The 15,594-nt window shown below is 46.5% G+C and overlaps 1 protein-coding gene across 1 annotated transcript; it reads left to right on the top strand.

Annotated features, from left to right (window-relative positions):
* LOC139423527 (apoptosis-stimulating of p53 protein 2-like) lies at positions 1-15,553 on the top strand. The gene is made up of 12 exons (XM_071175128.1): positions 1-21; positions 2,430-2,594; positions 2,757-2,777; positions 3,221-3,416; positions 3,597-3,674; positions 4,059-4,174; positions 4,602-4,727; positions 4,778-4,949; positions 5,165-5,880; positions 14,243-14,380; positions 14,869-15,002; positions 15,379-15,553. The coding sequence occupies exons 1-12, from the start codon at positions 1-3 to the stop codon at positions 15,551-15,553; spliced, it is 2,058 nt and encodes a 685-aa protein (XP_071031229.1).
* The last annotated feature ends 41 nt before the right edge of the window (positions 15,554-15,594 follow it).

Raw genomic sequence — 15,594 nt, 5'->3', positions numbered from 1 at the left:
ATGATTCTTCAATATTCCCAGGTAAGAAGTTTTAGGTTGTAGTTATTATTGGAATTATAGGACTATTTCTCTCTATACCATTTGTATTTCATATACCTTTGACTATTGGATGTTCTTATAGGCACTTTAGTATTGCCAGTTTAACAGTATAGCTTCCATCCCTCTCCTCGCCGCTACCTGGGCTCGAACCAGGAACACATCGACAACAGCCACACTCGAAGCATCGTTACCCATCGCTCCACAAAAGCCGCGGCCCTTGCAGAGCAAGGGGAACAACTACTCCAAGTCTCAGAGCGAGTGACGTTTGAAACACTATTAGCGTGCACCCCGCTAACTAGCCAGCCATTTCACATCGGTTACACCAGCCTAATCTCGGGAGTTGATACGCTTGAAGTCATAAACAGCTCAATGCTTTAAGCACATCAAAGAGCTGCTGGCAAAACGCATGAAAGTGCTGTTTGAATGAATGCTTACGAGCCTGCTGGTGCTTACCGTCGCTCAGTCAGACTGCTCTATCAAATCATAGACCTAGTTATAACATAATAACACCGAAATACGAGCCTTAGGTCATTCATATGGTTGAATCCGGAAACTACCATTTTGAAAACAAAACGTTTATTCTTTTTGTGAAATAAGGAAACGTTCCGTATTTTATCTAATGGGTGGCATCCCTAAGTCTAAATATTGCTGTTACATTGTACAACCTTCAATGTTATGTCATAATTACGTAAAAATTCTGCCAAATTAGTTCGCAACGAGCCAGGCGGCCCAAACTGTTGCATATGCCCTGACTCTGTGTGCAATGAACACAAGTGAAGTGACACAATTTCACCTGGTTAATATTGCCTGCTAACCTGGATTTCTTTTAGCTAAATATGCAGGTTTAAAAATATATACTTCTGTGTATTGATTTTAAGAAAGGCATTGAGGTTTGTGGTTAGGTACACGTACCGCATCGATTATATGCAACGCAGGACACGCTAGGTAAACTAGTAATATCTTTAACCATGTGTAGTTATAACTAGTGATTATGATTGATTGATTGTGTTTAATAAGATAAGTTTAATGATAGCTAGCAACTTACCTTGGCTTCTTACTGCATTCGCGTAACAGGCAGGCTCCTCGTGAGGCAGGTGGTTAGAGTGTTGGACTAGTTAACCGTAAGGTTGCAAGATTGAATCCCTGAGCTGACAAGGTAAAAAATCTGTCGTTCTGCCCCTGAACAGGGCCGTCATTGAAAATAAGGATTTGTTCTTAACTGACTTGCCTAGTTAAATAAAGGTTAATAAATAAATTAATAAATAAATGTCTGTCTCTCTGTGCTTGCGTGTGTTTGTTGATTTGCGTGTGTGTGATCAGATTTGTCTGCTTCCACAGAAGTTTATTTTTGTGGCATTTACAGGTAGACTCTGCAAAATAACATCATAACCACAGCACTGATGTTGGGTGATTAGGCCTGGTTCACAGTCGGCATTCCAATTCCCAAAGGTGTTCGATGAGGTTGAGGTCATGGCTCTGGGCAGGCCAGTCAAGTTCTTCCACACCGATCTCGACAAACCATTTCTGTATGGTCCTCGCATTGAGCATGGGGGCATTGCCATGCTGAAACAGGAAATGGCCTTCCCCAAACTGTTGCTACAAAGTTGGTAGCACAGAATTGTCTAGATTGTCATTGTATGCTGTAGCATTAAGATTTCCCTTCACTGGAACTAAGGGGCCTAGTCCGAAACATGAAAAAGAGCCCCAGACCATTATTCTTCCTCCAACAGACTTTACAGTTGGCACTATGCATTCAGGCAGGTATTGTTCTCCTGGCATCTGCCAAACCAAGATTCATTGGTCGGACCGCCAGATGTTGAAGCGTGATTCATCACTCCAGAGAACGCGTTTCCACTGCTCCAGATACCAGTGGTGGCAAGCTTTACACCACTCCAGCCGACACTTGGCATTGCGCATGGTAATCTTAAGCTTGTGTGCAGCTGCTCGGCAATGGAAACCAATTTCATGAAGCTTCCAACGAACAGTTATTGTGCTGACGTTGCTTCCAGAGGCAGTTTGTAACTCGGTAGTGTGTTGCAACCAAGGACAGACGATTTTTATATATGGCTGTGTGCTCAATTCTATGCACCTGTCAGCAATTTTATGCACCTGTCAGTTGCCTAAATAGCCGAATCCACTAATTTGAAGGGGTGTCCACATACTTTTGTGTGTATATATAGTGTATACCCCCAGAACAAAACTGCTGGCTCTGAAGTTTTCTTTTTACACGGTCCTTTTCAGCACGGTTCCAGCAACTATGGTGGATATGTAACCAGGCAAACTTAGTAGAGATTGGTTTGGCTCGGCTTAGTTGGGCTCAGTAGTAGGAAAATCGCTATACACACATAAAGCTGACTCTAGCTCTTTCTCCCTTCTCCCCCCGATTTAAGCTGAGGAATAAGCTGAACCAGGACCAGAGTGCCAAGCTGCAACAGCAGCGTGAGAGCCTGAGCAAGCGCAACCTGGAGGTGGCCACCATGGACAAGCGAGTGGCCGAACTCCGCGAACGCCTGTGGAAGAAGAAGGCAGCGCTACAGCAGAAGGCGAACTTGCCCGTGAGTCAAGTCGATGTTCAAAAGCTTTATTGTTCCCTTAGGGCAGTGGACCACATCAGCCCCACATTTTTTGAAACGAAGCTTAGGAATGGGGCCAGGGAAATGTATCACCACTCCAATTCATAGACGGAGCTATGGATGCAAGACCTCACTGTCCATGAGATAAATGTGATGTGTGCAGGAGTAATATTTTACTACTGCATCCCTACATCAGGGATGGGCAACTTTGATGGGGGTGGGGGCCACAGAAAATCGGAACTAATCACGAGGGTCCACAGAGGCTCAAGGGTCTGAATACCCACATCCATACTTTGGGGGGCACGAAGTGACATTTTGTTGCAAGTAAAACATTTTAGCAGCCCCCTCTTGACAGCAGATAGTTGAGACCCCCATTGAGTTCCTAAAAACATTTATAATTCTATTTATTATAATTTTTTAATGGAAAGTGATCCGCGGGCCGCCAGTTGCCCATCCCTGGCCTACATAGGGTGACATAACATATAAGGCTCATAATAAGATTTTATAAAGGCTCATACATGCTAATAACAACTAATAAAGTGTCATACCTGCTAACTTTAGATAACGTGTTACCCAAACATTCTCTCCAGGTCCCCACAAAGAGCCAGGCCCTGCTGCCATGTGGCCCTTCCAGGGTGGCGGCCGTGGGTCCTTACATCCTGTCCTCCACTGCGGCCCCAGGGCCTCCGGTGCCCAGCCAACAGGAGCTGCTGATCAAGCCTGCCTACCCCGACGTCACCATCACCTTACCCATGCCAGACTCCTCCATGAAGGCCCCTCCTAGACCGCTTAAACCCTACCCAGGTAAGAATGTTGTTTTTCGTTATGGATGATTTTACTTTGTGTGTGTTCAATTGTGATTGTGCGCTTGTGGCTGTGTTAGTGTGCATGTGTGTAACTGTGTAGTAGTAGTAGATTGTGTATATCTGCCTTTGCAATTCAAGTGCTCTTTCCATGTGTTAACACTTCTCCCAGCTCCGACAGGTTTTCAGTCCAGCGGCAGTCATCATGGCATGTCCTCAACTCTGCCTCGCATGTCCAGCCTCTCCTCACAGGGCTCAGGTAACCATCTTCCCTCGACTTGGCTCGGAAACAAGGTTGGGGTCAGTTCCACTGCATGATGAACAAATACTAATAGAAATTTGTGCAATTTTGAATTAATGAAGGGAATTCTTGCTAAAGCCATATTTCATTAATTTAGAAATGAATGTCAGGTGTAGTATAGTGTTTTATTAAACTGATGCTGGGAATATATTCAAAATAAAGACTGCCTCCAGGTTACAGTGATTGTGACGTGTATATGGTGCTGACCATCTTGATTATGTTTGGTGGACGTTCTTATGTGGACGTCATATGGTTTGGATAATGTTATGTCATTTGGTTTTAATAATGTAAATGTCATATGGTTCAGATAATGTTCTGATGTGATTTCCTCTGTGGTTGCAGGAGACGCCGAGACCCTCAAGGACCAAAAGGGGCGTCACATTTCTATGTTTGACGCCCCGGCTCCCGTCCACTCACAGAACAATCCGAGCAGCGAGGACCTCTTGAGGGATACCCAGGTACTGCACTGATTTTCAGAAGCATTTTTAGGAACGTTCATACAGTATACTTAAAAGATGCTCCCTTGCTATGTTCCTCCCTACCCGACTTCCATCCTTCCTAGAAATGATCACAGACCCACAGAGAATGTGGTCAGAGATATAGATTATTCTGCTTTCCATTTGTATTTTTAGCTTTTCCATAAATGCCCGATTAGCCAATGAAGCAGCTTCAACGTATTTTTGATATACAGGGTTGTTTTTTGGTTGGAGCTTTGTACTTGCAACACCATTTGTAGGTTTGATTCCCTCATGGCCCACATACTGGATTTGTGTTTGAACAGTTGCATTGGATAAAACCATCTGTTAACTGACATTGTTGCAGTTATATTATTATGCATTTAATTTTCATCATACTATGTATGTTACGGTCTTCTTGACTTGATAGGCGGGTGGTAAGGCTCTCGGCAAGGTGCCACCTCCTATCCCTACCAAGCCCCGACCTTCGGCAAACCGCCCTTCAGCACGGGCACCTTCCCGGGCAAGGCAAAACCGTCCGCCTCCCTCCATCTGTGTGCACCTCCGCCCATCCACAGCCACACCCTGCCTCTGCCACCCAAGCAGGAGGCTCCTCCGTCGGCTACGGTGCGCCCCTTCACCCCGGATCCTCCAGAGTCCACAGCGGCAGTGCCTGTCCTCCAGAAGCTACAGACGGTGGCTGCCTCCTCCATCTACTCCATGTACACCCAACAGCCCAGGACAGGCGGGGGCACTCTGACACGCACGCAGCCCAGAGGTGAGAGAAGGAGCCATGGGCTACTGTCGTGTCTTGGCTACTCCTGTGACTCCTGGATCTTTACCATGTTACTAAACTGAGTAATTTGTTAAAATCATTCTGCATTTTCTGTTATTGTTTTGGAAAATACTCTTTTAAAATATGTTATTGTGTTAGCATGCTAGATTGACCATTCACTCTCTCTCTGATAATGTATGGAAAACCACTCATCTCAGGCAGTGGGGGGCAGCAGTCGCTCCTCCAGGACTCCACCTATTTGGGGGCCGGAGATTTCGAGGTGGACCAGGGGGGTCCCGGCCTGGCGTCTCTGGCACCTGAGAGCCAGTGGGGCCAGGAGACGGAGCGGGCCCCTCGTCCCTTCAGCCCCACCAAGCTCCTCCCCTTCATCTCGCACCCTCACCGGCACCCCAGCGACGCCGACCTGGAAGCCCTGCGCCGTCGGCTGCACCATGCCCCGCGACCCCTCAAGAAGCGCAGCTCCATCACAGAGCCTGAGGGCCCCGCGGGGCCCAACATCCAGAAGCTTCTCTACCAGAAGACCACACTGGCCGCCATGGAGACTGGTGTGGCGTCTCCCTACGAGGGTGAAGGTGGAGGAACATGGAAGGAGGGGGCCAGTGCCGGTGGAGCCCCAGACTGCACTGGTACGTCCCAAGTTTTCACCGCTGCAGCGTCCCTCGCTGAGACCGAGGAAGATGCACAGGTGCCCCCCCGCTCGCCCATCCCAGAGCCCTCTTCCTCCTCCAGCCACACCATGTTGCTGGAGGAAGAGGAGCCAGATCCCTGCCACCCGCCCCCCCCCATCAGCCAGAAGCCTACTTGGAGGAGTACCCACCCCCCTCCATACCCCAGCGCAGGGGAGCAGGACCTGGGGGAGGACACCCTCAACATGAAGGCTCCGGAGGTCACGGGACAGGTGACTCTGCCTCCGGTATGTAAGCCACACCAAATACCCCATACTAGCATACTATATAGTATGAGGTCATGTTTTAGCCAAACATACTAAAAGTTGTGCTGGTATGGATATTGGGGTACATGGATGGTGAGATATTTATTATTGGGAAACCATTTAGATTAATGTATTGTTTGTGTGACATACAGTCAGAAGTTTACATACACCTTAGCCAAATACATTTATACATTCAGTTTTTCACAATTCCTGACATTTAATCCTAGTAAAAATTCCCTGTCTTAGGTCAGTTAGGATCACCACTTTATTTTAAGAATGTGAAATGTCAGAATAATAGTAGAGTGATTTATTTCAGCTTTATTTCTTTCATCACATTCCCAGTGGTCAGAAGTTTACATACACTCAATTAGTATTTGGCAGCATTGCCTTTAAATTGTTTAACTTGGGTCAAATGTTTCGGGTAGCCTTCTACAAGCTTCCCACAATAAGTTGGATGACTTTTGGCCCATCCCTCCTGACAGAGCTGGTGTAACGGAGTCAGGTTTGTAGGCCTACTTGCTCACACATGCTTTTTCAGTTCTGCCCACACATTGTCTATTAGGATTGAGCTCAGGGCTTTGTGATGGCCACTCCAATACCTTGACTTTGTTGTCCTTCAGCCATTTTGTCACAACTTTGCTTGGGGTCATTGTCCATTTGGAAGACCCATTTGTGACCAAGCTTTAACTTCCTGACTGATGTCTTGAGATGTTGCTTCAATATAGCCACATAATTGTCTTTCCTCATGATGCCATCTATTTTGTGAAGTGCACCAGTCCCTCCTGCAGCAAAGCACTCCCACAACATGATGCTGCAACCCCTGTGCTTCACAATTGGGATGGTGTTCTTCGGCTTGCAAGCCTTTCCCTTTTTCCTCATAACATAACGATGGCCATTATGGCCAAACAGTTCTATTTTTGTTTCATCAGACCAGAGGACATTTCTCCAAAAAGTACGATCTTTGTCCCCATGTGCGGTTGCAAAATTGCTTTTTTATGGTGGTTTTGGAGCAGTGGCATCTTCCTTGCTGAGCGGCCTTTCAAGTTATGTCGATATAGGACTAGTTTTACTGTGGATATTGATACTTTTGTACCTGTTTCCTCCATTATCTTCACAAGATCCTTTGCTGTTGTTCTGGGATTGATTTGCACTTTTCACGCCAAAGTACGTTCATCTCTAGGAGACAGAACGCGTCTCCTTCCTGAGCGATATGACGGCTGCATGGTCCCATGGTGTTAATACTTGCGTACTATTGTTTGTACCGGATGAACGTGGTACCTTCAAGCATTTGGAAATTGCTCCCAAGTATGAACCAGACTTGTGGAGGTCTACAATTTTTTTCTGAGGTCTTGGCTGATTTCTTTAGATTGTCCCATGATGTCAAGCAAAGAGGCACTGAGTTTGAAGGCCTTGAAATACATCCACAGGTACACCTCCAATTTACTCAAATGATGTCAATTAGCCTATCAGAAGCTTGTAAATCGACTACATCATTTTCTGGAATTGTCCAAGCTGTTTAAAGGCACATTCAACTTAGTGTATGTACACTTCTGACCCACTGGAATTGTAATGCAGTAAATTATAAGTGAAATAATCTGTCTGTAAACAATTGTTGAAAAAATGACTTGTGTCATACACAAAGTAGATGTCCTAACCGACTTGCTGTAACGGCTTTCTTCTATCTCTTCCTCGGACGAGGAGGTGTAGCAAGGATCGGACCAAAATGCAGCGTGTAGATTTCGATCCATGTTTAATAACACAACGTAAACACGAATTAATACAAAAACTACAAAACAATAAACGTAACGAAAACCGAAACAGCCTAATTCTCGTGCTCAAAAACACGGAACACGGACATAAGGACACTAAGGACAATCACCCACAAAACACCCAAAGAATATGGCTGCCTAAATATGGTTCCCAATCAGAGACGACGATAAACACCTGCCTCTGATTGAGAACCACTTCAGACAGCCATAGACTTAACTAGATAACCCTACTAAGCCACAAACCCAATACCTAACAAAACCCCAGGACAAAACACACCACATACAAAAACCCATGCCACACCCTGGCCTGACCAAATAAATGAAGATAAACACAAAATACCTCGACCAGGGCGTGACAGAACCTCCCCCCTAAGGTGCGGACTCCCGGACGCACATCAAAACAATAGGGAGGGTCCGGGTGGGCATCTGTCCATGGTGGCGGCTCCGGCGCGGGACGTGGACCCCACTCTATCAATGTCTTAGTCCCTCCTCCTCGCGTCCCTGGATAGTCCACCCTCGCCGCCGACCATGGCCTAGTAGTCCTCACCCAGAACCCCACTGGACTGAGGGGCAGCTCGGGACTGAGGGGCAGCTCGGGACTGAGGGGTAGCTCGGGACTGAGAAGAAGCTCGGGACTGAGAAGAAGCTCAGCACTGAGAGGAAGCTCAGGCAGGTAGTTGGATCCGGCAGATCCTGGCTGGCTGGTGGTTCTGGCAGATCCTGGCTGACTGGCGGATCTGGAAGAGTCTGGTTGACTGGCAGATCTGGAAGAGTCTGGTTGACTGGCAGATCTGGAAGAGTCTGGTTGACTGGCAGATCTGGAAGAGTCTGGCTGACTGGCAGATCTGGAAGAGTCTGGCTGACTGGCAGATCTGGAAGAGTCTGGCTGACTGGCAGATCTGGAAGAGTCTGGCTGACTGGCAGATCTGGAAGAGTCTGGCAGATCTGGAAGAGTCTGGCAGATCTGGAAGAGTCTGGCTGACTGGCAGATCTGGAAGAGTCTGGCTGACTGGCAGATCTGGAAGAGTCTGGATGACTGGCAGATCTGGAAGAGTCTGGATGACTGGCAGATCTGGCTGCTCCATGCTGACTGGCTGCTCTGGCTGCTCCATGCTGACTGGCTGCTCCATGCTGACTGGCAGCTCTGGCTGCTCCATGCGGACTGGCTGCTCTGGCTGCTCCATGCGGACTGGCTGCTCTGGCTGCTCCATGCGGACTGGCTGCTCTGGCTGCTCCATGCGGACTGGCTGCTCTGGCTGCTCCATGCGGACTGGCTGCTCTGGATGCTCCATGCGGACTGGCTGCTCTGGATGCTCCATGCTGACTGGCTGCTCCATGCTGACTGGCGACACTGGCTGCTCCATGCTGACTGGCGGCTCTGGCTGCTCCATGCTGACTGGCGGCCCTGGCTGTTCCATGCTGACTGGCGGCCCTGGCGGCTCCTTGCAGACTGGCAGCTCTGGCGGCTCCTTGCAGACTGGCAGCTCTATGCAGACTGGCAGCTCCATGCAGACTGGCAGCTCCTTGCAGACTGGCAGCTCCATGCAGACTGGCAGCTCCTTGCAGACTGGCAGCTCCTTGCAGACTGGCAGCTCCTTGCAGACTGGCAGTTCTGAACAGGCGGGAGACTCCGGCAGCGCTGTAGAGGAGGAAGGCTCTGACAGCGCTAGATAGGCGGGAGACTCCGGCAGCGCTGAAGAGGAGGAAGGCTCTGGCAGCGCTGGACAGGCTACGCGCACTGTAGGCCTGATGCGTGGTGCTGGCACTGGTGGTACTGGGCTGAGGACACGCACAGGAAGCCTGGTGCGGGGAGCTGCTACCGGAGGGCTGGGGTGTGGAGGTGGTACTGGGTAGACCGGACCGTGCAGGCGCACTGGAGCTCTTGAGCACCGAGCCTGCCCAACCTTACCTGGTTGAATCCTCACGGTCGCCCTGCCAGTGCGGCGAGGTAGAATAGCCCGCACTGGGCTATGCAGGCGAACCGGAGACACCGAGCGCAAGGCTGGTGCCATGTAAGCCGGCCCAAGGAGACGCACTGGGGACCAGATGCGTAGAGCCGGCTTCATGGCACTTGGCTCGATGCTCACTCTAGCCCGGCCGATACGCGGAGCTGGAATGTACCGCACCGGGCTATGCACCCGCACTGGAGACACCGTGCGCACCACAGCATAACACGGTGCCTGCCCGGTCTCTCTAGCCCCCCGGTAAGCACAGGGAGTTTGCGCAGGTCTCCTACCTGGCGTAGCCATACTCCCTGTTAGCCCCCCCCCCCCCCCAAGACATTTTTGGGGCTGACTCTCGGGCTTCCGTCCGCGCCGCCGTGCTTGCTTTGCCAACTCCATTCTCCGATAACCTTCCGCGCACTGCTCCATCGAATCCCAGGCAGGCTCCGGCACTCTCCCTGGGTCGACCGCCCACCTGTCTATCTCCTCCCAAGAAGTATAGTCCATACTGTCCTCCTCTTTGGGCTGCTCCTGTTGCCTCTTCTCCTGCTGCACCTTTGGGCGGCTACACTCCCCTGGTTTAGCCCAGGGTCCTCTCCCGTCGAGGATTTCCTCCCATGTCCAGAAATCCTTATTGCGCATCTCCTCTTTGGGCTGCTCCTGCCTGTTGACACACTGCTTGGTCCTTTTGTGGTGGGTGATTCTGTAACGGCTTTGTTCTATCTCTTCCTCGGACGAGGAGGTGTAGCAAGGATCGGACCAAAATGCAGCGTGTAGATTTCGATCCATGTTTAATAACACAACGTAAACACGAATTAATACAAAAACTACAAAACAATAAACGTAACGAAAACCGAAACAGCCTAATTCTCGTGCTCAAAAACACGGACATAAGGACACTAAGGACAATCACCCACAAAACACCCAAAGAATATGGCTGCCTAAATATGGTTCCCAATCAGAGACAACGATAAACACCTGCCTCTGATTGAGAACCACTTCAGACAGCCATAGACTTAACTAGATAACCCTACTAAGCCACAAACCCAATACCTAACAAAACCCCAGGACAAAACACACCACATACAAAAACCCATGCCACACCCTGGCCTGACCAAATAAATGAAGATAAACACAAAATACCTCGACCAGGGCGTGACACTTGCCAAAACTATAGTTTGTTAATAATAAATTTGTGGAGTGGTTGAGAAACGAGTTTTAATGACTCCAACCTAAGTGTATGTACATTTCCGACTTCAACTGTATACAACATATACGCCCACCAGAGGATCTGTCTTTTTCAGTCATCTGTGTTTGAAGGGTGTAAAATCCACTTGCCAGTATGTATGGCTGTTGCGGTGACCATATAACCTCCACACCGGCAGTCATGAGTCATGACCGCAGTAAAATTCCATGTAACCGTTGAGTCAAGGTAATCTCCTTTTATGCACTCTGGACATGCGTTGGTTGTACCCAACTCGCCTGGTACTCAGCGCTCTATTGTCCCTCTAGTCTAACCACTCGGACATAAATGCAATTGAAAATCACATCAAACATTTATCAGAACAGTATCATGTTTTTCAAACTCACTGCACTGTGATTGATCAATTTGAAGAAAGAAGTTCAACAACAGCTTGAAACTCACTGGAAAACATGGTCATTGTGGATGTTGTTTCAAAGCCTAACGCAACAAAATGGACAGCGCTTTTTCTGAGGTGATGATTTTTTCAAAACCCCAATATGCAAATTAGAGCTTATGTGGGCCTGTATATGAAATGCGTGTTCTTATAAGCCCAGACTTTTCTATATGTAATCCAGTGTGAAAGCAGGGTTTTGATGGTTGCCACTGAAGAGGATACTGCTACTATATTTATTTTCAGCTGCTCATATTAAGCACATGCTCCACTATAAATCTGGAGTAGCCTACCAGTCCGCCATGGCAGGAAAGCGGCCTCCATTCACTATTCGAGAGCAGATGTTTTTTGCCCCTGTTCCTGGCCATTTGATAAGGGGCAAATCATTCTAAATCGATACTAATTTTACATAAAGTAAAATATATTTTGATTTGTTTAACACTTTTTTGGTTACTACATGATTCCATATGTGTTATTTGATAGTTTTGATGACTTTATTATTCTACAATGTAGAAAATAGTACAAATAAAGAAAAACCCTGGAATGAGTAGGTGTGTCCAAACGTTTGACTGGTACTGTATTAGTCAAGACTAAATTGATGGGTGAAAATATGATCGCTTGATGCGAGGACAGCATGTGCAGTCTGAGGCAAGGAACAGAGCGCAAGCTTTTATTTGCGACTTTAATCATCAATAGCCTACAGTCGCATCATGCACCCCATCATCACAACTAAAGTTATCAAATAACTCTAAATCTAGTGTATAGGACCTGTTTCAAATTGTCACTTTTACACTCAACAAAGCCACTCGCTCCGGAATAGGAAAAATATCCTTTGTTTTATTCAGCAACAGTGCATTCGGAACTATTCTGACCCCTTGACTTTTTCCACATTTTGTTACTTTACAGCCTTATTCTAAGATGGACTACATTTGTTTCCCCTTTCTCATCAATCTACATGCAATACCCCATAATGACATTGAAAAAATATTTACATAAGTATTCAGACACTTTACACTGTATTTTGTTAAAGCACCTTTGGCAGCGATTACAGCCTCGAGTCTTCTTGGGTATAAAAGCATGGCACACCTGTATTTGGGGATTTTCTCCTATTCATCTTTGCAGATCCTCTCAAGCTCTGTTAGGTTGAATGGTGAGCGTTGCTGCACAGCTATTTTTCAGATCTCTCCAGACATGTTCGATTGGGTTCAAGTCCGGGCTCTGGCTGGCTGGGCCACTCAAAGACATTCAGAGACTTGTCCAGAAGCCACTCCTGTGTTGTCTTGGCTGTGTGCTTAGGGTCGTTGACCTGTTGAAAGGTGAACCTTCGCCCCGGTCTGAGGTCCTGAGTGCACTGGAGCAGGTTTTCAACAAGGATCTCTCTGTATTTTGCTCCATTCATCTTTCCCTCGATCCTGGCTAGTCTCCTATTCCCTGGTCTGAATACTTATGTAAATGTGTTCATTTTTTTTCAAATAAATTGGCAACAATTTCTAAAAACACTTTTCGCTTTGTCATTATTGCATGTAGATTGCTGAGGGGAAAAATAATATTTTATCAATTTTAGAATAAGGCTGTAACATAAAAAAATTTGGAAATAGTCAAGGGGTCTGAATACTTTCCAAAGGCGCACTAAGTTAAATTCTATTCTTATTACTATAAAACCATGTAATACTGTATAAAATAATAGCACAGGAATTATAAACATATCTTGTTTGCTAAATGAACTAGCCTATGGCGTATAGCCAAATAATGTACCTAGGTCAAATCATTCTGTTCTTCTGAAATACATTTTCTTCATAATCATAATGTTTTAGACCTGCCTAAAATAAATAATGGATTTATTGTGATAGTGTATATTAAATAGATTTCTTAGACTTAACAAAAAGAAATGTAGATGTTCCAAAGGCGCACATCAGCGGGTTGTATGCTTGGAGGCCTGGAGATGCTCAACATGTTTGTTAAATTAACTGTCAGTTACCGTGAAACCGGTAGTCTTTTGAATGACAACTGGCTCACAACATTTCATGACCGCCACAGCCCTACTTGTCACTTAAATCTAGTTGGATTGATGGTTTTCATTTTACTCCTGCGTCTCTTTCATACTCTTGCTTGTGCCTGTAATTTTTTCCCGATAACATTACGACTGCGGAAATATTTGTATTGACCTGTCAAACATACCCCGGTATGGCTGAAATGGGCTCAATGGTCATCATTGGCTTTCTGTTGACTATAAGAACGCTAAAGCTTCGTCTGGGATTTAACAGTCTCGTCACTTACATCACAAGAAAGCGAATAAATATAACTTTATTTTGATGGGTGTTAATTTTTTTGTGGAATTGAAAAGTAATAATTTAATCCAGTTGAGGAAAAAAGATAACAAAATGTTAGCGAATTAGATTTCCCTGAAATAAAGCAACTTCCCGAAAACGAACACTCGGATTATAGTGATATTATGTCCGATTTCGCAATGTAAAGTATGTTTATATAGGTGTATTCTAAAGCGAAGCGTGTTTATTTTTTTATCCGAGGGTATCCTGCTATTGACACACTTGTTGAATTATGCAAGAGAATGTGACAACAGTAATTAATGAAGCAGTCCTGTTCCACCCCTTTATGTTAATGTGTCATATATGCAAGTACATCCAGTGTATTTCTGCATATGATGCACATATTTTTAACACACACCAAAAAAAATACCTGACACAATATTAAAATGTTTATATTGGACAAATTGAATACCTGCATTTCCACCAAAGTCCCTGAACTGCAGTCATTATTTGTCTGAGCCAGTAACATATTTTATGTGCTATAATGTAGTCGATATCTGATGGATAATACAATTTCTAAGTTTGGAGGATCTTTATCCATTGTCCAACTGTTGCACTTATTATAATTCATTTTAAAACCTTTTAACAATTTCGATGACCATAGCTAGCAGATGTCACTGCATTTATATTGTAATTGTGAAGCATCTACACCCCTCACGCCACTCCTGCAGGGCAAGAGGACCAACCTACGGAAGGTCGGCTCGGAGCGCATCGACCACGGCATGCGGGTCAAGTTTAGCCCCCTGGCCCTGCTGCTGGACTCATCTCTGGAGGGCGAGTATGATCTGGTGCAGAGGGTCATCTATGACGTGAGTAGTCCCACTCCTTTTAATTGAAGAGATAGTATAGCGTTGGGAAGAAAATGGGGGTGAGGAGTCAAAGGGCTGTTGGTCAGATTCTCAGTGATGTGAGTTTTACATCATTAGCCCTGCTAATTTCATCTGTTTCAATGTTAATACCACAGACTGGATAACCTCAGGCGGCTCTTCCACGCAGACATCCCATAAGCAAAGGCTTTGCAATGCCGCTGCAAGTAATGCTTAGGTAGTACTCTTAAGCAACAAGAAATGCTGGTCAATGGCCGTCAAAATGCTTAGCTTAGAAGTTGCCCTTAGGCACAGTTATAGGACCTGCTAAAACCTACCCAAATCCTAACCTCAACCATGTTGCCCTTAGGGGACAGATCTAAGACCAGCTAATCCCTCCCCAAATCCTAACATCCACCGTAAGGGGTAAAGATCGATAACTGACCTTTTCTAGGGAATGTCTTGAAGCCTATTAACTTTCCGCCTTATAGGTGGATGACCCCAGCCTGCCCAATGACGAGGGCATCACAGCCCTGCACAACGCCGTCTGCGCCGGCCACACCGAGATCGTCAAGTTCCTGGTGCAGTTTGGCGTTAACGCCAACGCTGCCGACAGCGATGGCTGGTGAGCCATTGTCACTTTACAGTGCCCATTGTCACTTTAGTTGCCGTTGTCCCTTTACAGTAACTTTATAGTGGTTGTTGTCAATTTACAGTAGCTTTATAAAAGCTGTTGTCACCCCCATCAACCAGTAGCACGTCACATCCAATGTTTTCATGTGGATGATGTTATCCAGTCGCCCACTATTATTAGTTAGTTTTTTTTTTATCTCTTCCCTCCTTCTCTCCCTCACCCCTCCTCTTGCTCTTATCTCCTCCAACTCTCCCACCTTGTTCCCTCTCTTATCTCCTTCTCCCTCTGCCCTCCTCTCTACCTCCTTCCCTTTCGTTCTTCCATTTCTACCTCACTCTACCTCTCCGTGTCTCTCTCTCTCTCCCAGGACTCCACTGCACTGTGCGGCCTCCTGTAACAATGTGCAGGTGTGTAAGTTCCTGGTGGAGTCCGGGGCTGCTGTGTTCGCCACCACCTACAGTGACATGCAGACAAGTGCGAGGAGATGGAGGAGGGCTATGCACAGTGCTCCCAGTTCCTCTACGGTGAGACCGCTAGTGTAATCTGACTGGAGACCAAGCACAAACATTATTTGCTCAAAACA

Source organism: Oncorhynchus clarkii, chromosome 13 (assembly GCF_045791955.1).
Source record: "Oncorhynchus clarkii lewisi isolate Uvic-CL-2024 chromosome 13, UVic_Ocla_1.0, whole genome shotgun sequence".
NCBI lineage: Eukaryota > Metazoa > Chordata > Actinopteri > Salmoniformes > Salmonidae > Oncorhynchus > Oncorhynchus clarkii.
The sequence above is the reverse complement of the archived record's forward strand: the minus strand, read 5'-3'. Positions and strand labels throughout refer to the sequence as shown.

What these genes read in the sequence shown, in the direction of transcription:
- LOC139423527 (XM_071175128.1), top strand. Translation starts at nt 1, where the DNA reads ATGATTCTTCAATATTCCCAG. An exon ending in GACAGGTGACTCTGCCTCCG is followed by an intron (nt 5,881 to 14,242) that starts GTATGTAAGCCA and finishes CCACTCCTGCAG; the next exon opens with GGCAAGAGGACCAACCTACG. An exon ending in GCTGCCGACAGCGATGGCTG is followed by an intron (nt 15,003 to 15,378) that starts GTGAGCCATTGT and finishes TCTCTCTCCCAG; the next exon opens with GACTCCACTGCACTGTGCGG.